Genomic DNA, 16,380 nt, shown 5'->3' on the forward strand with positions numbered 1-16,380 from the left:
TGATTCAGTTTGATTATTATGCAACATTGGTATATAACATCATTAATTTGTGTCATAAAATTGTTCATTTTTGTAATCACATAGCTGCCAACATTTAAAAACGGGAAAGAGTAATCATTTTCACGTGAATTGTGACCCGTCGTATAAACCCTTTTGCTGTGTAAAATATCCAGATATTTGTTTATGAATTGTTTTATCGCTGACCTCAATGATGTCCTGGTGTTTCTTCGTTTTGATGTGCCTTTGGCAATCATTTTTCCCGCCATGGGCAACAGAACAATCAACACAACATAAAATGCAAAATGCACTAGTATTACTAACAGAACTGGCCTTCAAAACAGGCCACTCATTGCTGTAGTCCTGAGCTTTGCACAGTTCATATGGCTCTGATCGTTCGCGTTTTTTTCTACATCTTTACAAAATGGCATCGTTTCACAAGGTACGTCGCATGCGAAAAAAAACGTCCGTGCGCATTTGCGGCTAGTTGGGCGAGTCCAATTTATGTGATTCATAGGGGTGGTAGGTTATTACAAAAAAACAAAACAAAACCCAGGAAAACGTGGATTTGCCGTAATCTTTCAGATTACAGGCGTAATGGCGTAATAAGAGATGGAAAATCGTAATGATTCCGCATAAATCGTAATGGTTGGCAGCCCTGTAATCAGGTAACCTAAACCAAAAACAGGTTACCTGAAGTGTGATTTGGGCTAACCTATTTTTGGGTTACCATAATTGTTCCTTAATCTCAGGCCTGTAATACATGTCAGATAAAACACTTACAAGTGTTGGTATAAATATAATACCTGTGTCAGGTAAAACACTTACAAGTGTTGGTATAAATATAATACCTGTGTCAGATAAAACAGTTAGGTTGGTATAAATATAATACCTGTGTCAGATAAAACAGTTAGGTTAGTATAAATATAACACCTGTGTCAGATAAACAGTTAGGTTGGTATAAATATAATACCTGTGTCAGGCAAAAAACTAAGGTTGGTATAAATATAATACCTGTGTCAGGTAAAACACTTACAAGTGTTGGTATAAATATAATACCTGTGTCAGATAAAACAGTTAGGTTGGTATAAATATAATACCTGTGTCAGATAAAACAGTTAGGTTGGTATAAATATAATACCTGTGTCAGATAAAACCGTTAGGTTGGTATAAATATAATACCTGTGTCAGGTAAAACAGTTAGGTTGGTATAAATATAATACCTGTGTCAGATAAAACACTAAGGTTGGTATAAATATAATACCTGTGTCAGATAAAACAGTTAGGTTGGTATAAATATAATACCTGTGTCAGATAAAACCGTTAGGTTGATATAAATATAATACCTGTGTCAGGTAAAACAGTTAGGTTGGTATAAATATAATACCTGTGTCAGATAAAACACTAAGGTTGGTATAAATATAATACCTGTGTCAGGTAAAACACCTGTGTTGCTGTAATCATCTGCATGGCATTAATCGCTCCACGGAATGAGTAAATCTGTTGATGGGGGTCGCCTACCAGTATTTTACACTGGGACTGGTTCATCAGGATGTCAATCACAGCTGAAAGCAGAATAAATTGTTGTACATAACATTCGTAACAATTACCATGGAGATTTCCACCAGTGTTCAAAATGAGAGTACAGTCAAACGATCTAATATAGTACATGTATTGTATACCCTGTAAATTGTTATACATAACATTGGAAACAATTACTGTGACGTGTACATTTCCACAAGTGTTCAAAATAAGAGTACAGTCAAATGATTTAATATAGTACATGTATTGTATACCCTATAAATTGTTGTACATAACACTGGAAACAATTACTGTGACATGTACATTTCCACCAGTGTTCAAAATAAGAGTACAGTCAAATGATTTAATATAGTACATGTATTGTATATCCTATAAATTGTTGTACATAACATTGGAAACAATTACTGTAACGTGTACATTTCCACCAGTGTTCAAAATAAGAGTACAGTCAAACCTGCTATGGTGGCCGACTGTATAAAGCAGCCACCTGTATTAAGCAGCCACCTGTATAAAACAGCCACCTGTATTAAGCAGCCACCTGTATTAAGAGGCCTCGTGTTATTATGCCACATCACCTAATATAGTATAAACCTTCCAGTATTAAGCAGCCAGCTGTATAAAGCAGCCAGCTGTATTAAGCAGCCACCTGTATTAAGAGGCCTCGTGTTATTATCCCACATCACCTAATATAGTATAAACCTTCCAGTATTAAGCAGCCAGCTGTATAAAGCAGCCAGCTGTATAAAGCAGCCACCTGTATTAAGCAGTCACCTGTATTAAGAGGCCTCGTGTTATTATGCCACATCACCTAATATAGTATAAACCTTCCAGTATTAAGCAGCCAGCTGTATAAAGCAGCCAGCTGTATTAAGCAGCCACCTGTATTAAGAGGCCTCGTGTTATTATCCTACATCACCTAATATAGTATAAACCTTCCAGTATTAAGCAGCCAGCTGTATAAAGCAGCCACCTGTATTAAGAGGCCTCGTGTTATTATGCCACATCACCTAATATAGTATAAACCTTCCAGTATTAAGCAGCTACTTTTATACAATGATACCTGGAGGGGCAGGACGTAGCCCAGTGGTAAAGCACTCTCTTAATGCGCAATCGATTTGGGATTGATCCCCGTTGGTTGGCCCATAGGGCTATTTCTCGTTCCCGCCAGTGCACCACAACTGGTGTATCAAAGGCCGTGGTATGTGTTATCCTGTCTTTGGGATGGTGCATATAAAAGATCCCTTGCCACTAATGGAAAAACATGTCCTGTCCTGGACGGAGATGCCAGTGAAAGTTGACACCTGTGCCCAAGACAAGCCTGTGCTACAACAGCTTGTTCTGAATGTGCACGTGGAAAAATGTAGCAGGTTTCCTCTCTAAGACTATATGTCAAAATTACCAAATGTTTGACATCCAACAGTCGATGATTAAAAAAAAAAATCAATGTGCTCTAGTGGTGTTGTTAAACAAAATAAACTCTTGATACCTGGAGTCAGATCCTGCGCTTCATCTATGAGAATGATGTCGTATCCACGGACACGTGGTTCACTCAACTGGTACAGTTTGAGATAGCCATCATGGGTCATGCCAACAGTCTTCCTATCCAGGTCCTGCATTAGCTTCCACAGGTATTCTGCATCCTCCGCATATCGCTGACATAGCAAACAATCAATCAATCAATCAATCAATCTTTTACAATAATCCAGCATCAAAAACATAATAAACAGTCAGGAATTTATCGGTAAACACTGTAAGACTAGTAAACTTTATTAATATGCCTGTATCCAAAAAAGGTTCATGTACAATACTGAAACATCAGGCCCAAAACATTCGAAAGTTTGGAGTCTAGACTCTAAGATGTTGCCATGACATTCAAGTCTTGAGACATTGTTAGAACCTGAAGTCTGGACTTGTAAACGTTTCAAAAGCACAGGCCCAAAGCAAACATTCCACCAGATGCATGTTGTAATATTTTGAAAATTGTATATGTGTTTCACTGTTTTTAATGTTCTATATTTATAAAAGTGACTGTGAAAAGTTAGCTAGCTAATAAAAGATAACAGTATTGTTTTAAATCATTAGTTGAAATTAAAAAGGACTATGCTCTCTAATCATACTGGGGCGGGGCGTAGCCCAGTGGTACAGTACTCGCCTGATACGCGGTCGGTCTAGGATCGATCCCCGTAGGTGGACCCATTGGCCTATTTCTCCTTCCAGTCTGTGCACCATGATTGGTATATCAAAGACTATGGTATGTGCTATCCTGTCTGTGGGATAGTGCATATAAAAGATCCCTTGCTATATGTTAAAAAATGTAGCGGGTTTCCTCTCTAAGACTATATGTCAAAATTACCAAATGTTTGACATCCAATTAATATTATCAATGTGCTCTAGTGGTGTTGTTAAACAAAACACCCTTTAAACAAACTTTTGCCACTAATTACCACTTTGGCCGCGTGTTCCACAGGCACCTTCACGCCATCATCGTTCTGTCTCCAGTCAGGAACGTGCACAGTGGAGATGTTAAAAGTGTCCGACACCAAGAAGTTGTTCAGTGTGTCAATGACAAACTTGGCCCTCACATACATATTATCTCCTTTTCTCAGTGGCAGAATCTGTGTGACGTCATACACCTTTAGAGCACCTCTGTTCAACTTGGAAGCATACCTCAAAATCAATATTATGTTACATTACATTAAGAAATCATGAAACAAACTGAGTCTTCCAAAATTCTAATAACTGTAGCCTTCAGTTAGATTGCCTGAAGTTTGTTATCAAAGGGATTCATGTGATTACTGAGTCTTTTTAGGAAGTAAAAATTACAAATGAAAGATACATGTGCTTGTAATGACAATAGGAAGACAATTCTGCTCACGTACATATTGTAATTTCACTTCAAATCTATATTTCGAAAATACTACAATTTTTTTAATTACAAGATTCTCTTCAAAAAACTGTCAGGTGCATTAGTAATGTTAAATGAAAATGAAAATTCAATAGCAATTTTGCACTGCGATTAATCCAGCATTATTAAAACAGAAACGCCATGCACCCAGTTTATTGTTAAATTGTAAGAAGATGGCAAGTGACATCATTGGAATACCGATGTCATTTAAATTCCAAATTAGCTTTTTTATTACAATGTTACGCCACATTAAAATGAAAACTAGTCTATTAACCTTGACCCGTCAAAATAATTCCGAGAGCAGACAATGCAGTTTACTTTCAGGTTGTTTTTATTTTTCATAATCTTAAACAAAAGATGAAAGATATGAAAAGTACCTTTTGTCAAATATATCATAAACAAATTACCACTGAGTATGTTATATTTATTGTGTACGAAGCCAAAACAAAGGTGTGAAGAATGACTGTCGTCGATCTAAGATTTTAACCTTAGTTAAGACTGCAATTGTAGTAAGTTTGGGTTGACAATCACCCGAAGATTGCTTCGTCAAATAGCTGTAAATTTTAAGGTCCATAGTGTAAAGTTGACCTTAAGTCACTAAGTTCGATAGTAGCTAAGATTGCTTCGTCAAATAGCTGTAAATTTTAAGGTCCATAGTGTAAAGTTGACCTTAAGTCACTAAGTTCGATAGTAGCTAAGATTGCTTCGTCAAATAGCTGTAAATTTTAAGGTACATAGTGTAAAGTTGACCGTAAGTCACTAAGTTCGATAGTAGCTAAGATTGCTTCGTCAAATAGCTGTAAATTTTAAGGTCCATAGTGTAAAGTTGACCTTAAGTCACTAAGTTCGATAGTAGCTAAGATTGCTTCGTCAAATAGCTGTAAATTTTAAGGTCCATAGTGTAAAGTTGACCTTAAGTCACTAAGTTCGATAGTAGCTAAGATTGCTTCATCAAATAGCTGTAAATTTTAAGGTCCATAGTGTAAAGTTGACCTTAAGTCACTAAGTTCAATAGTAGCTAAGATTGCTTCGTCAAATAGCTGTAAATTTTAAGGTACATAGTGTAAAGTTGACCGTAAGTCACTAAGTTCGATAGTAGCTAAGATTGCTTCGTCAAATAGCTGTAAATTTTAAGGTCCATAGTGTAAAGTTGACCTTAAGTCACTAAGTTCGATAGTAGCTAAGATTCCTTCGAAAAAACGGGCCCAGAACCCTATCTAATAATTTGCCCACTGAAAAAATTATCATTTATTTATATATGCATATTTATTGATATGTTCGACAGTTCTTGGATGTTTATTTTAATCAAGCAGATGTTTCGTAGTTTAATGAGAAACCACTTGAATATTGTGTCATCTCATTTAACAATTGGGTGGGACAACCAAGTATTAGAGATACTAAGTATGTTGAGAGATGATTGAGTTTTGGTTAGATATGAGTTGGTACAAAGGTCTGCTACATGGTTTTTTAGGTTACATAATTAAACAAGGCATGTTTTAAAAATGGTTTTATGTTGGGGGTTTTCTATATATTGTACACTGATGCATTACTGCCTGCAACTGTATTGTTAAATATACCTTGTACCCATGACGCCGTATGCAAGTCCATGGCCAGTCTTGCAAGTTACATTGTGAGGGAACATTTTCTTAGCGTGATCACAAACAGACCTGGAAATAGATAATTCATTAATGCTGAATATCATTTAACCTAATTCTAATTGTACTGAAACACAAACTGATATTTTGAACATGTACTGGGTTATCATTTTTAAATGTTACACAGTGATCTTATTTAGTTGTGAGTTTTGCAAAAATTAAAGTATGTGACACTGTAGGTTTTTCTAGAGAACAACCAGATCATTTGTATGTAAATCTAATAAAGACATACTTGTTATACACGAGAAGCAAAAACCTCTTGTCCGGTCTCATCTGTGTGTATCGCACTAATGTGGATGTTTTGCCTGTACCTGAAAAATAACCAAAAAAAAAGCAACAAGCAGAATTAGAACACATCTATGTGTACTTATATTTTAAAAGTCTAGCAAATATTATTACAAATTTAAGTTGCTAGACAGCTTGCTTTCTTTTTCCTTAAGTTACTTAAGTTAAAATTTTATATCTTTTTTTTCATATCAGTAATAAATGGCCCCTTGAATATTGTCAAGTACATATTGCAGGTAAAATGAGACATCATAAAACGATGCTGTAATAAACAAAATTAAAGTTCTAACCCTAAGATGTAAGACACTGAGTTATCAGGGCTTCTAGAATTTTCATAAAATCCACTAGCCATGGGATCTGTGATTTTAAAAATGTACTAGCCACAATTGAAAATTCACTAGCCCTACTTTACTTTAAGTTAATACAATTTTACTAAGTAATAGTAATAATCAGATATTTCACATAAAGAGGGAGATAGAGCTTAAAAACACTAACATTGGGGGGAGGGGGGCGGTGGGGGCAGGATATTCATATTTACCAAATAGATATTTAACTGCAACATTTGACAAATAAAAATACACTAGCCGTCGGGCATGGCAATAGTAGTTATTTAGTAGCCCAAAATTGAATATCAGTAGCCATGTGGAGTGGGGCTACCATAATCTAGAAGCCCTGGAATTATGAAATGTTTTAAAGTACGTCTACCAGCAAAAGCAACGATCTTGACCACATCTCCTGGGTTTAGGTCACACTTGACAATTCTCATCTGCTCGTGGGTCATACGTATGGCTACATCCTTTTCACTGCAATGATCAATTCAATTTAACAGTTACTCCAGGTATGAAAATAATAATTTTAAAAAATACAGAAACTAAGTCACATTATTCAAGTTTGTAGAAAGAAAAGTTTGAAACTATAACTTTTCAATTTCTTTTGATTTTTAATGTACGTTTATATAAAACAGTTCTTCATCTAGGTGAGTCAAATTAACAAAAGAATAATAATTTGCTATCAGTTTCCTATGTGCCCACTGAAAATGTAAATAGTACAAGCCTTAGGAACTATTTAAATAAATATCAAACTTATCATTACCTTCAAAATAATCTTAACAGCAGTACTGTTATTTTCTCAGGGTTCAAGTGTTTAACTAGTTAGATGACATAGCTTTTATTCTATATTTTACAGGCCCTCTGTTGTAAATTTTATTGATTTAAAATTAAAATAAAATTGAAAAAAGGTGTCTTTGTATGACTAGTTTTAAGACACTCAGTTTTATTCAGACATTACTTAGAACATCATTAGTCATAACAGGTTACATAAAAAGAAATTAGTTACCTGAAATGTTTTTGCATAACTCACAAATGCTTCCCATGGTAACTTTACCTTTATGAACCCTGTATCTGTAATTATTTCAATACACTGCTGTGACTGTATTATGGTTATTACCTGTATCTGACAATGGACTGCTGTCCTGATGTACTGGTCATTGTTTCCTGTAACATCCCATGGGTTGACACAGAAGCATTTTCATACAGGTAGAGTGCATAGAATACCCGGTAATGCATCCTAAAGGAAACAATTATATCAATCAAAGTTAAAACACTAGTGTATACAAGAAAGAAAGAAAGAAGTGTTTTATTTAACGACGCACTCAACACATTTTATTTACGGTTATATGGCGTCAGACATGGTTAAGGACCACACAGATTTTGAGAGGAAACCCGCTGTCGCCACTACGTGGGCTACTCTTCCGATTAACAGCAAGGGATCTTTTATTTGTGCTTCCCACAGGCAGGATAGCACAAACCATGGCCTTTGTTGAACCAGTTATGGATCACTGGTCGGTGCAAGTGGTTTACCCCTACCCATTGAGCCTTGCGGAGCACTCACTCATGGTTTGGAGTCGGTATCTGGATTAAAAATCCCATGTCTCGACTGGGATCCGAACGCAGTACCTACCAGCCTGTAGACCGATGGCCTGCCACGACGCCACCGAGGCCGGTCTAGTGTATACAAAGAAAAATATCAAATGAAGAAATGTTCAGTTATATACATGTACATTTGATGTACATGAAGTAATATTTATTCATAGGGTGGTGTTACATATGTGTCTTTAATAACTCTGTCCTCAGAATGGCAGGAAATGTTGAATTGATAAATACGAAATAGCCATGTACACTGTAGACTGTACTTAACTGTACTTTTGTATTGCTAAAAGTTAGTTTGTTTTTTGTGCTTGTATCATCACTATAGTACATTGATTAATTAATCAAACTGATAATTTTGACACACATATTTCAAACAAAACCTGGTATATTTTTCCATGACAGATATTTTACAGAGTCCATATACATATATATATATATACAGAACTTGACATACAAAATAAACAAGTACAATAAACAGGAAGCAAAAATAATGTATGTGAAGTTCTGTATTTATTACATGCCTTCTTTTATTTTTTACAAAAACAGTTTTTAATTTAACGTCATTACTACACTTTCCTAAATCTATTAATCAATCCTCCTTTCATGGATTTACTTAACATTAAGAATAATACTCTGTGGCAATCTTGTTTAATGTTTCAAATACAATGTCATGTAATTTGTAAATAATAAAAAGGCGCGAACTCCAGTAATAAAAAGGAAATTATCCATTTATAAGTTCCGGTCCAGATCGCACATACATGTATGTATGTGATACAAGATAAATTTATGTGTAGATTGAATAGGTGCATGTATGTAAGAAATTTTGTTATTAACAAAATCTTTTGATTTTGCAAAGGCATCTTCTGAGGGTTTTGCACGATTATTTAATAATATATTCTAATCTGCTGATATAAATTGCAGATCATTTCCTGTGCTATTTTAAATAGGAAAACAATAACATTGAACCAGTTTTTATTTGGCATACCCTTCCATGACCCAACTCCATGACTTTCCAGGCACTGAAAATGAAATCTGCTTATATCCACGACTTCCACGATCTGCATGAATCTCATTTTATATGAACTTACACACAAACAGGACGACATATACCACACTCTTTAATATACCAGTCATGATGCACTGGTTGAGATGGGGGAAAAGCCCAAACAGTCTGCCGGGGGTGTTCAATCTTTGGGCCCAAGCATTCTGAGGTGAGTGTTCTGTAAATCTTGCATGCACATAACTAAAGTACAATGCAATCCAAAAACAGTTACAGTAACCAGTGCTGTAATTAAGAAAGACGAAACAGAAACTGAACATTATACCCAGTCCAAACATTTGGCCCGTGTTTCAGATGCATTCCATAAAGCATGGTTGCCAGGCAGTACAGACACTCCAAGACTTCCAGAGTGGTACACTGGGACAGCGGCACCGTCAGACAGGACAGAATACTACTGACATCAGCTACACAGCTCGACGTGATCACTAGAGACGCTATGATACACCAGGGGTTCGGGGTCTGAAAAACAAACACAACTTACACAATACAGTAAAACCTCTCAAGACCGGACCCTCTGTAAATCGGAATTCCCTCAAAACCGGACGTTTTACAGAGTCCCTTTCAAAAAACCAGGACAGAATTTAACCTCTCTAAACTGGATCCCTCTTGAAACTGGACATTTGTCTTGGTCCAAGGGTGTCCGGTTTAGAGGGGTTTCACTGTAGTTTACTACCTATCTGATAAACATATATCAAATTAAAATGTGCACTTTTTAATGACTCTTTGATAATCGCACAAAACTGCATCAACAGTTCAGCCATCTGAATTTAATATTTTTTTCAAATCAAAGATATTCCGGTATACAAGTTCACAAGATTATCATTTTTTAATTAGTCCTGATGACAAATTGGGTGGCCCACATTTGTACAGAGATATAAGTACATTTTCTAATGTCTGCCATTTAAAAAAAATAAAGAAACATTTAAGTATTTTTTGTATCAATGAAATTAAAATCAAGGTCATACATGTATTTAAAAACAATAAATAACTGAATATTGTGAAATACATGTAATTTATGTTTTCGTGCCAAGTTTGTGATCAGTTTATAAAATTTCATTTAAATACAATATTAGCTATTCAAATTTCAACAAAATCAGCTGTTTAAAAACAACACCACTAGAGCACATTGATTTTATTAATCATCGGCTATTGGATGTGAAACATGTGGTCATTTTGACACAGTCATAGAGAGGAAAACCGCTAGTTTTCAACGAGCAAGGGATCTTTTATATGCACCATCCCACTGACAGGATAGCACATACCACGGCCTTTGATATACCAGTTGTGCACTGGCAGGAACGAGAAATAGCCCAATGGGTCCACTGACAGGGATTTATATGAAATGAAAGCATTATTGTAAATTATATGCAATTATTTAAAAAAAAAAAAAACTTTTTAAATCCTCCAACTCTTTGGCTGTCAGTAACATTAAAAAAAAAAAAAATTACATTCCTAATGATTAACCTGTCACTGAATACTCATGTGTTTGAACCCTTTAAACTACAAAAGAACTGGACCCATATTCACAAAATATCGTAAGCCTAGTTTTACACATAAACGTAAATCTACGACTGAAGAGCTATTCACGAAACAACGAAAATGTAAGTTACGTGTAAAGTTGGACGTAAATATAAGAGTGCCTCAGGTTGCAACTAACGCTGCACGTAAGTTGTGTACATATAATAAATCAAGCACGATCGCCGTTATTTACTATTATTTACGGAAACTAGCAGCATTTCCAATAAATGAAGCAGTTTGCTATGGCGAACGCCCACGGATTGAACATATTTTTGTTCGTGATCGAACGGATGTTTTCGACTTGGCCAATTTCTCCTGAGTTATCTTTTCCTTTTTAAGAAATGTCCTCAAGTTCGTACCAAAACGTGGATCCCCACCAATACCAAAATGCCATGGTTAACTGTTCGCAATGTTATTGTTAGCAGAAGACAAACAAAATTGCGTTTTGCGCATTTGTTATTTACCCGGTAGCCATCGTTTCTAATGTGTTTTTATTAATTACTCCAGTGAGAATGTTAAATCGTAGATTTACGTCCAACTAAGTTACGTTTACATTTACGACCATCTTTGAGAATAAGGTGCTTCTTGCACGTAAACGTAAATCTACGGCACACGTAAGTGCTAGTCGTAGACGTAAATTTACACCTTTTTGTGAATATGGGTCCTGGTCTGTAAGTACAACCTTATTCTTGATGCAATCTTCCACCCTCTCTTCTATCAAAGTGCAAGCCCATTTGTACTTGTCGTGTTTTGCCAGACATTCTGTCATGTTGTTTGCTGTGACAGGTTTAAAATCCAACATAAACCTGAAACGTAAGAACTGTATAATTATATAACATGGAATTTCAGTATTATAAACTGTATAGTGTGGTATATAGCATCCCTCTTTGAATTAAAGATCCATAGTTAAAACATATAAGATGATGTGTGTGCGTGTGTGAATGAGTGTGTGAATGAGTGTGTGTGTCTGTGTGTGTGTGTGAATGAGTGTGTGTGAATGAGTGTGTGCGTCTGTGTGTGAATGTGTCTGTGTGCATGCATGTGTGTGTGTGTGAATGAGTGTGTGTATGCATGTGTGTATGTGTGTGTGTGAATGTGTGTGAATGAGTGTTTGTGTGCATGCGTGTGAATGAGTGTGTGTGTGTGCATGTGTATGTGAGCATGAGTGAGCGAATGAGTGTGTGTGAGAGTGTGTGCATGTGGCGTATGTGTGCATGTGTGTGTGTGTGTGTGTGTGTGTCTGTCTGTGTGTGCATGTGCATGTGCATATATGCATATTTCTAAGTCACTTCCTGCATTGTCAATAAACAACATCATATGAATGGAATTTAGTAGTTTTTAGTATATAGTATCCTATGGATTTAAAAACCCCCAATATTTTGCACACCATAGGGCTAGTCATATCAACACCTTGACTTATACTCATAATTTTTTTCTTATAGCCTACATTGCTGTAAGATATTCAAGAATAATTCAGGTCTGGTAGCTTATAAATGTGAAAAAGTTATTCTTTACCAAAAAGTTTTTTAATTTATTGATTTGTCAATCAAGGTTTGGGGTTTGATTTTGTTTGTTTGTCACATGATGTTGATCACTTACCAAGTGTCTTTAATAATATATTTCAAATTTTGTAATATATATATATGTATATATGTATATATGTATACATGTATATAGATAGATACATGTATATAGATAGATAGATAGATAGATAGATAGATAGATAAATAGATAGATACAGTAGACATAGAGATATATATATATAATATCTATATATCTCTATCTCTATCTCTATCTCTATCTCTATCTCTCTCTATATCTCTATATCTATAGCTATATCTATATCTACATATATATAGGCTGGCGGAATACTAGAAATTCTGGCAGACTAGTAAATTTTAGTTGGTTTTGGTCTGGCGGGCTAGTGAAATATTTTCCATTTCTGCACCCCTGTATACACATGTATGTATATATACATTAGAGGGTCATAAACTAGGTACACATGTACAAATGTACTTATAAGACTCTTTCAAGTAAGACGATACGTTCAGTTTGACTGGGTTATGGGACTGCTTACTGAACACTATGTACACGATGCACAGTGTACCTACACATATATTTGATTGGGAACAACAATATGCAGAATAGGTTTCTTAAACTTAATGTGAACAAACCTGATTAATCCTAGCAATGATTTCGAAGGCAGATTTAAATCTCTCTTTGTCATCAGTGCAACAACCACACTAAAACTGTCTCCGTGGTTTTTCCTCAACCTGTGGTAGAGTTTCTTCCAAGGAATAAACTGAAAATAGAACAAATGCAACATGTCAATGTACATAATTCACGGCTAGCTCTGGCACTCACGAAAAAATTCATGTAATAATTGACTCTTTTTTTTAAATAACTGTTGATTTCTGCAATTTTTATAGACAATTTGGCAAAATATTTTTCTCACCTAGAGCTAGCACTGTAATTATATGAAAATTAATGTATAATTATTTCTAAAATAAAATATTTAGTAAATTTGTATACATCATGTACACAGCGGTAGGAATAAGTAGAAATGATTACTAGTCCTCCAGACAAGTATATATTAGAAATCTATTTGTCAGCCAATCTTTTCACTTGTCTGAATAAATGGTTTGATTTATTCAAGTGCAAGGAGACAATGTTTTTGGTTGCTCTAAATGCAACTGCATTGAACATTTTCACTTCTCCATTGAGATACATTTTTTTTGTCTGGACAAATGGACAATCTGTGCTTATTTCAAAAATGGTAAACATACAGTATAGAAAAATAATAATAATAATTTTATTTAACTTTTTTTTTAAATTCATAATTATACAGCTAATACAATAACTTTATGTAACAGATCCAGTGTTTATAAATAAATATATAAATGTGAAATGTATGTAAACACAAGATACTAATAACAATATCAATACTAGTCCTGTCCTGTCCTTAAACAAAATCCTAAAAGCAGTATTCAAAATACAGAAAAAAAGTCCACTCCCACAATATATGGACATTATAAATTAAAAAGATCTATACAGTCAGACCTCATTATCTCGATCTCTGTAAACTCATTATCCCAGGAAATCGGGAAATGGTTCCACGACATCATTTTTATCAAAAGGCTAATTTCAACTCAGTCCACAGTTATCTCAAATATTGGGCCATTTTGTTCGTTGACTTCAACATTGAGATAACAACAGTATAAAATGCTCACAGGTAGTTATATGTGTATACAATCATTGTAGAAGTCTCTTGAAGTCTGTCATTTGAAAAAAACAAATTCTGGTTAATTGAAAAAAAAAAAGGTGATCATTGTAACGAAACTCTACATTCTACTTCTACATGCACAGGTATGTGTTTAAGTAGTAACTTGGTTGATATGCATTTTTTTAAATGTTAATTACTGTTAAAGTGACAGACCCTAGTTTTTAAACACTACCGCATATTTTTCACTATTAAAGAGCTTGCTTTTTGACAATTTAAATTAGATGTAATTACATTTTATTATTTAGTGCTTCTGGTCATCCAGGTTTTTGCAATACCGCAAACTGCATTTTTCATAATTCTAAAAACGCACGTAATGGTTATTGAAACAATCTCTAGTTATTTTTAGAGGTATTTCCATGAGGCGTATCATAAAATATTGTTTGTTTCCGGTTACCCGACCGACCCTAATTTGAACCTGCCGACCTTAAAACTTTTTTTGTATATCCAAAAATGTTTTTTTAATATAACAACGATTAATTTCCACGAAAACATTCCAAAACTATCACAAGCACTCATTTGGTGTCATTTAGGGGATAACCCTACTGAGTTTTCCGATTTGCGGACGTATATCGGTGGTTTTACTGTCGCAAATTTAGTTTTATTGGCGACCCGTTAGCCACGAAATGTTTTCTTCTAACCATTGATTGATGGAGTTACTTCCCTTCAAATTGAAGTGCGGTAACTTTCGTGAGATATCGGGCGAATTTAAGAGTCGGAAAATTGTTTTCACGAATATATGCGATCTTTTCCGATTTACTCTATATCTAGCGTAGCGAGGTGTTCCGATTAATAATAATAATAATTATATTTAATGATTTACTCCAGCTACAAACTGGCTTTGTAGAAATTTAGTGACCTTCTGATAAACTAGGGGAGGGAATGTTTACCGATACTGATGGAGTTTACTGCCATAACTGGTTCAACAAAGGCCATGGTTTGTGCTATCCTGCCTGTGGGAAGCGCAAATAAAAGATCCCTTGCTGCTAATCGGAAGAGTAGCCCATGTAGTGGAGACAGCGGGTTTCCTCTAAAAATCTGTGTGGTTCTTAACCATATATCTGACGCCATATAACCGTAAATAAAATGTGTTGAGTGCATCGTTAAATAAAACACTTCTTTCTTTCTGTTTCCTCTCTCATTATCTGTGTTGTCCTTAACCATATAACCTTACATACATGTGTACCATGCATATAATAATAAAAAAATTAAAATAATATTTGGATAGTGGGGGTGTTATTGTGTGTGTGTGTGTGGGGGGGGGGGGGGGTTCAAATTACTGGTAGGATATACATGTATTATATTTGTTTGCACAGAATCATCCCCCCACCTCCTCCCGGCATCTTTATACTGATTCCAGTAATAGTATTATACTATATAAATTATAATGTTATATTTTTATAACATCTTTTATAATGTTGTTTTGCCCTTGTTACCAGTTTACCCGAGTCATTTCGCATTTTTTAAAGATTTATAAATAAGGAAAGAAAAGGAACAATAACCCAATAACACCCCCTTCCATCCAAATATTATTTTAATATTATTTTGTGTATATTTGATAGATGTTTGGCTGTGTAAAAGCTGCAAGTTTCTTTTCTCACTAGTCCAAGTGCCAAAAATACCATACATGTATGTCAAATACTAAGTACTAAAGTATCTGCGGAGGCTCTTTAAACAGACATTCCTGTTATTTCCTATTTGTTGATTTAAAAATAAGTGCAAAACATATTAAGCTTAGCTACATGAATACACTTGTATTATAATTGAATTTTGCATTTCAGGTACAGAACTAGTACGGTTCCTTAAAGACTAAAGCTAGAAGCCATTCCATGCTTGTTTTTATGGATAGAACCTGATTTATTGTCTTGTTGGGACAGGACAAGCAGACTACAAAATGGAAACAATAACAAAAGTGCCAGATTCGTATTCAGATGATGAAACAAAGTTTTTTATGTTTGATGATGATTGTTCCTTAGTAAAAAAAAAAAGTAATGTGTCAATGTGTCAGATGTTGAAGTTGTGAGATACAAGTGAATATCAGACTGTACTTGGAACATTGGGTAGTGGAATTTTTGTTATGCTTTGAATGACTAAAAATAGTCCACTGAAAGTTGTCATCCAGTATAAGCCATGAAATAATGGTAATAAAATTAATATGAAACAGGGGTTTTCCACCTAGACTGTTATTCAGTAACATTTCACATGTTATT

At 34.8% G+C, this 16,380-nt stretch overlaps 1 protein-coding gene across 1 annotated transcript in view; it reads right to left on the reverse strand.

Annotated features, from left to right (window-relative positions):
• The window catches only part of LOC121368325 (F-box DNA helicase 1-like), a 48,526-nt gene that overhangs the window by 26,212 nt on the left and 5,934 nt on the right, over nt 1-16,380 (reverse strand). Inside the window, exons 2-11 of the mRNA XM_041493005.1 lie at nt 13,065-13,192; nt 11,573-11,696; nt 9,638-9,831; nt 7,831-7,950; nt 7,090-7,187; nt 6,332-6,410; nt 6,022-6,111; nt 3,984-4,206; nt 3,026-3,191; nt 1,426-1,562 (exon numbers count right to left, since the gene is read on the reverse strand). Coding sequence (XP_041348939.1) covers nt 1,426-1,562; nt 3,026-3,191; nt 3,984-4,206; nt 6,022-6,111; nt 6,332-6,410; nt 7,090-7,187; nt 7,831-7,950; nt 9,638-9,831; nt 11,573-11,696; nt 13,065-13,192 — 1,359 coding nt within the window. The remainder of the gene's footprint in view (nt 1-1,425; nt 1,563-3,025; nt 3,192-3,983; nt 4,207-6,021; nt 6,112-6,331; nt 6,411-7,089; nt 7,188-7,830; nt 7,951-9,637; nt 9,832-11,572; nt 11,697-13,064; nt 13,193-16,380) is intronic.

This window comes from Gigantopelta aegis, chromosome 3 (assembly GCF_016097555.1).
Source record: "Gigantopelta aegis isolate Gae_Host chromosome 3, Gae_host_genome, whole genome shotgun sequence".
Taxonomy (NCBI): domain Eukaryota; kingdom Metazoa; phylum Mollusca; class Gastropoda; order Neomphalida; family Peltospiridae; genus Gigantopelta; species Gigantopelta aegis.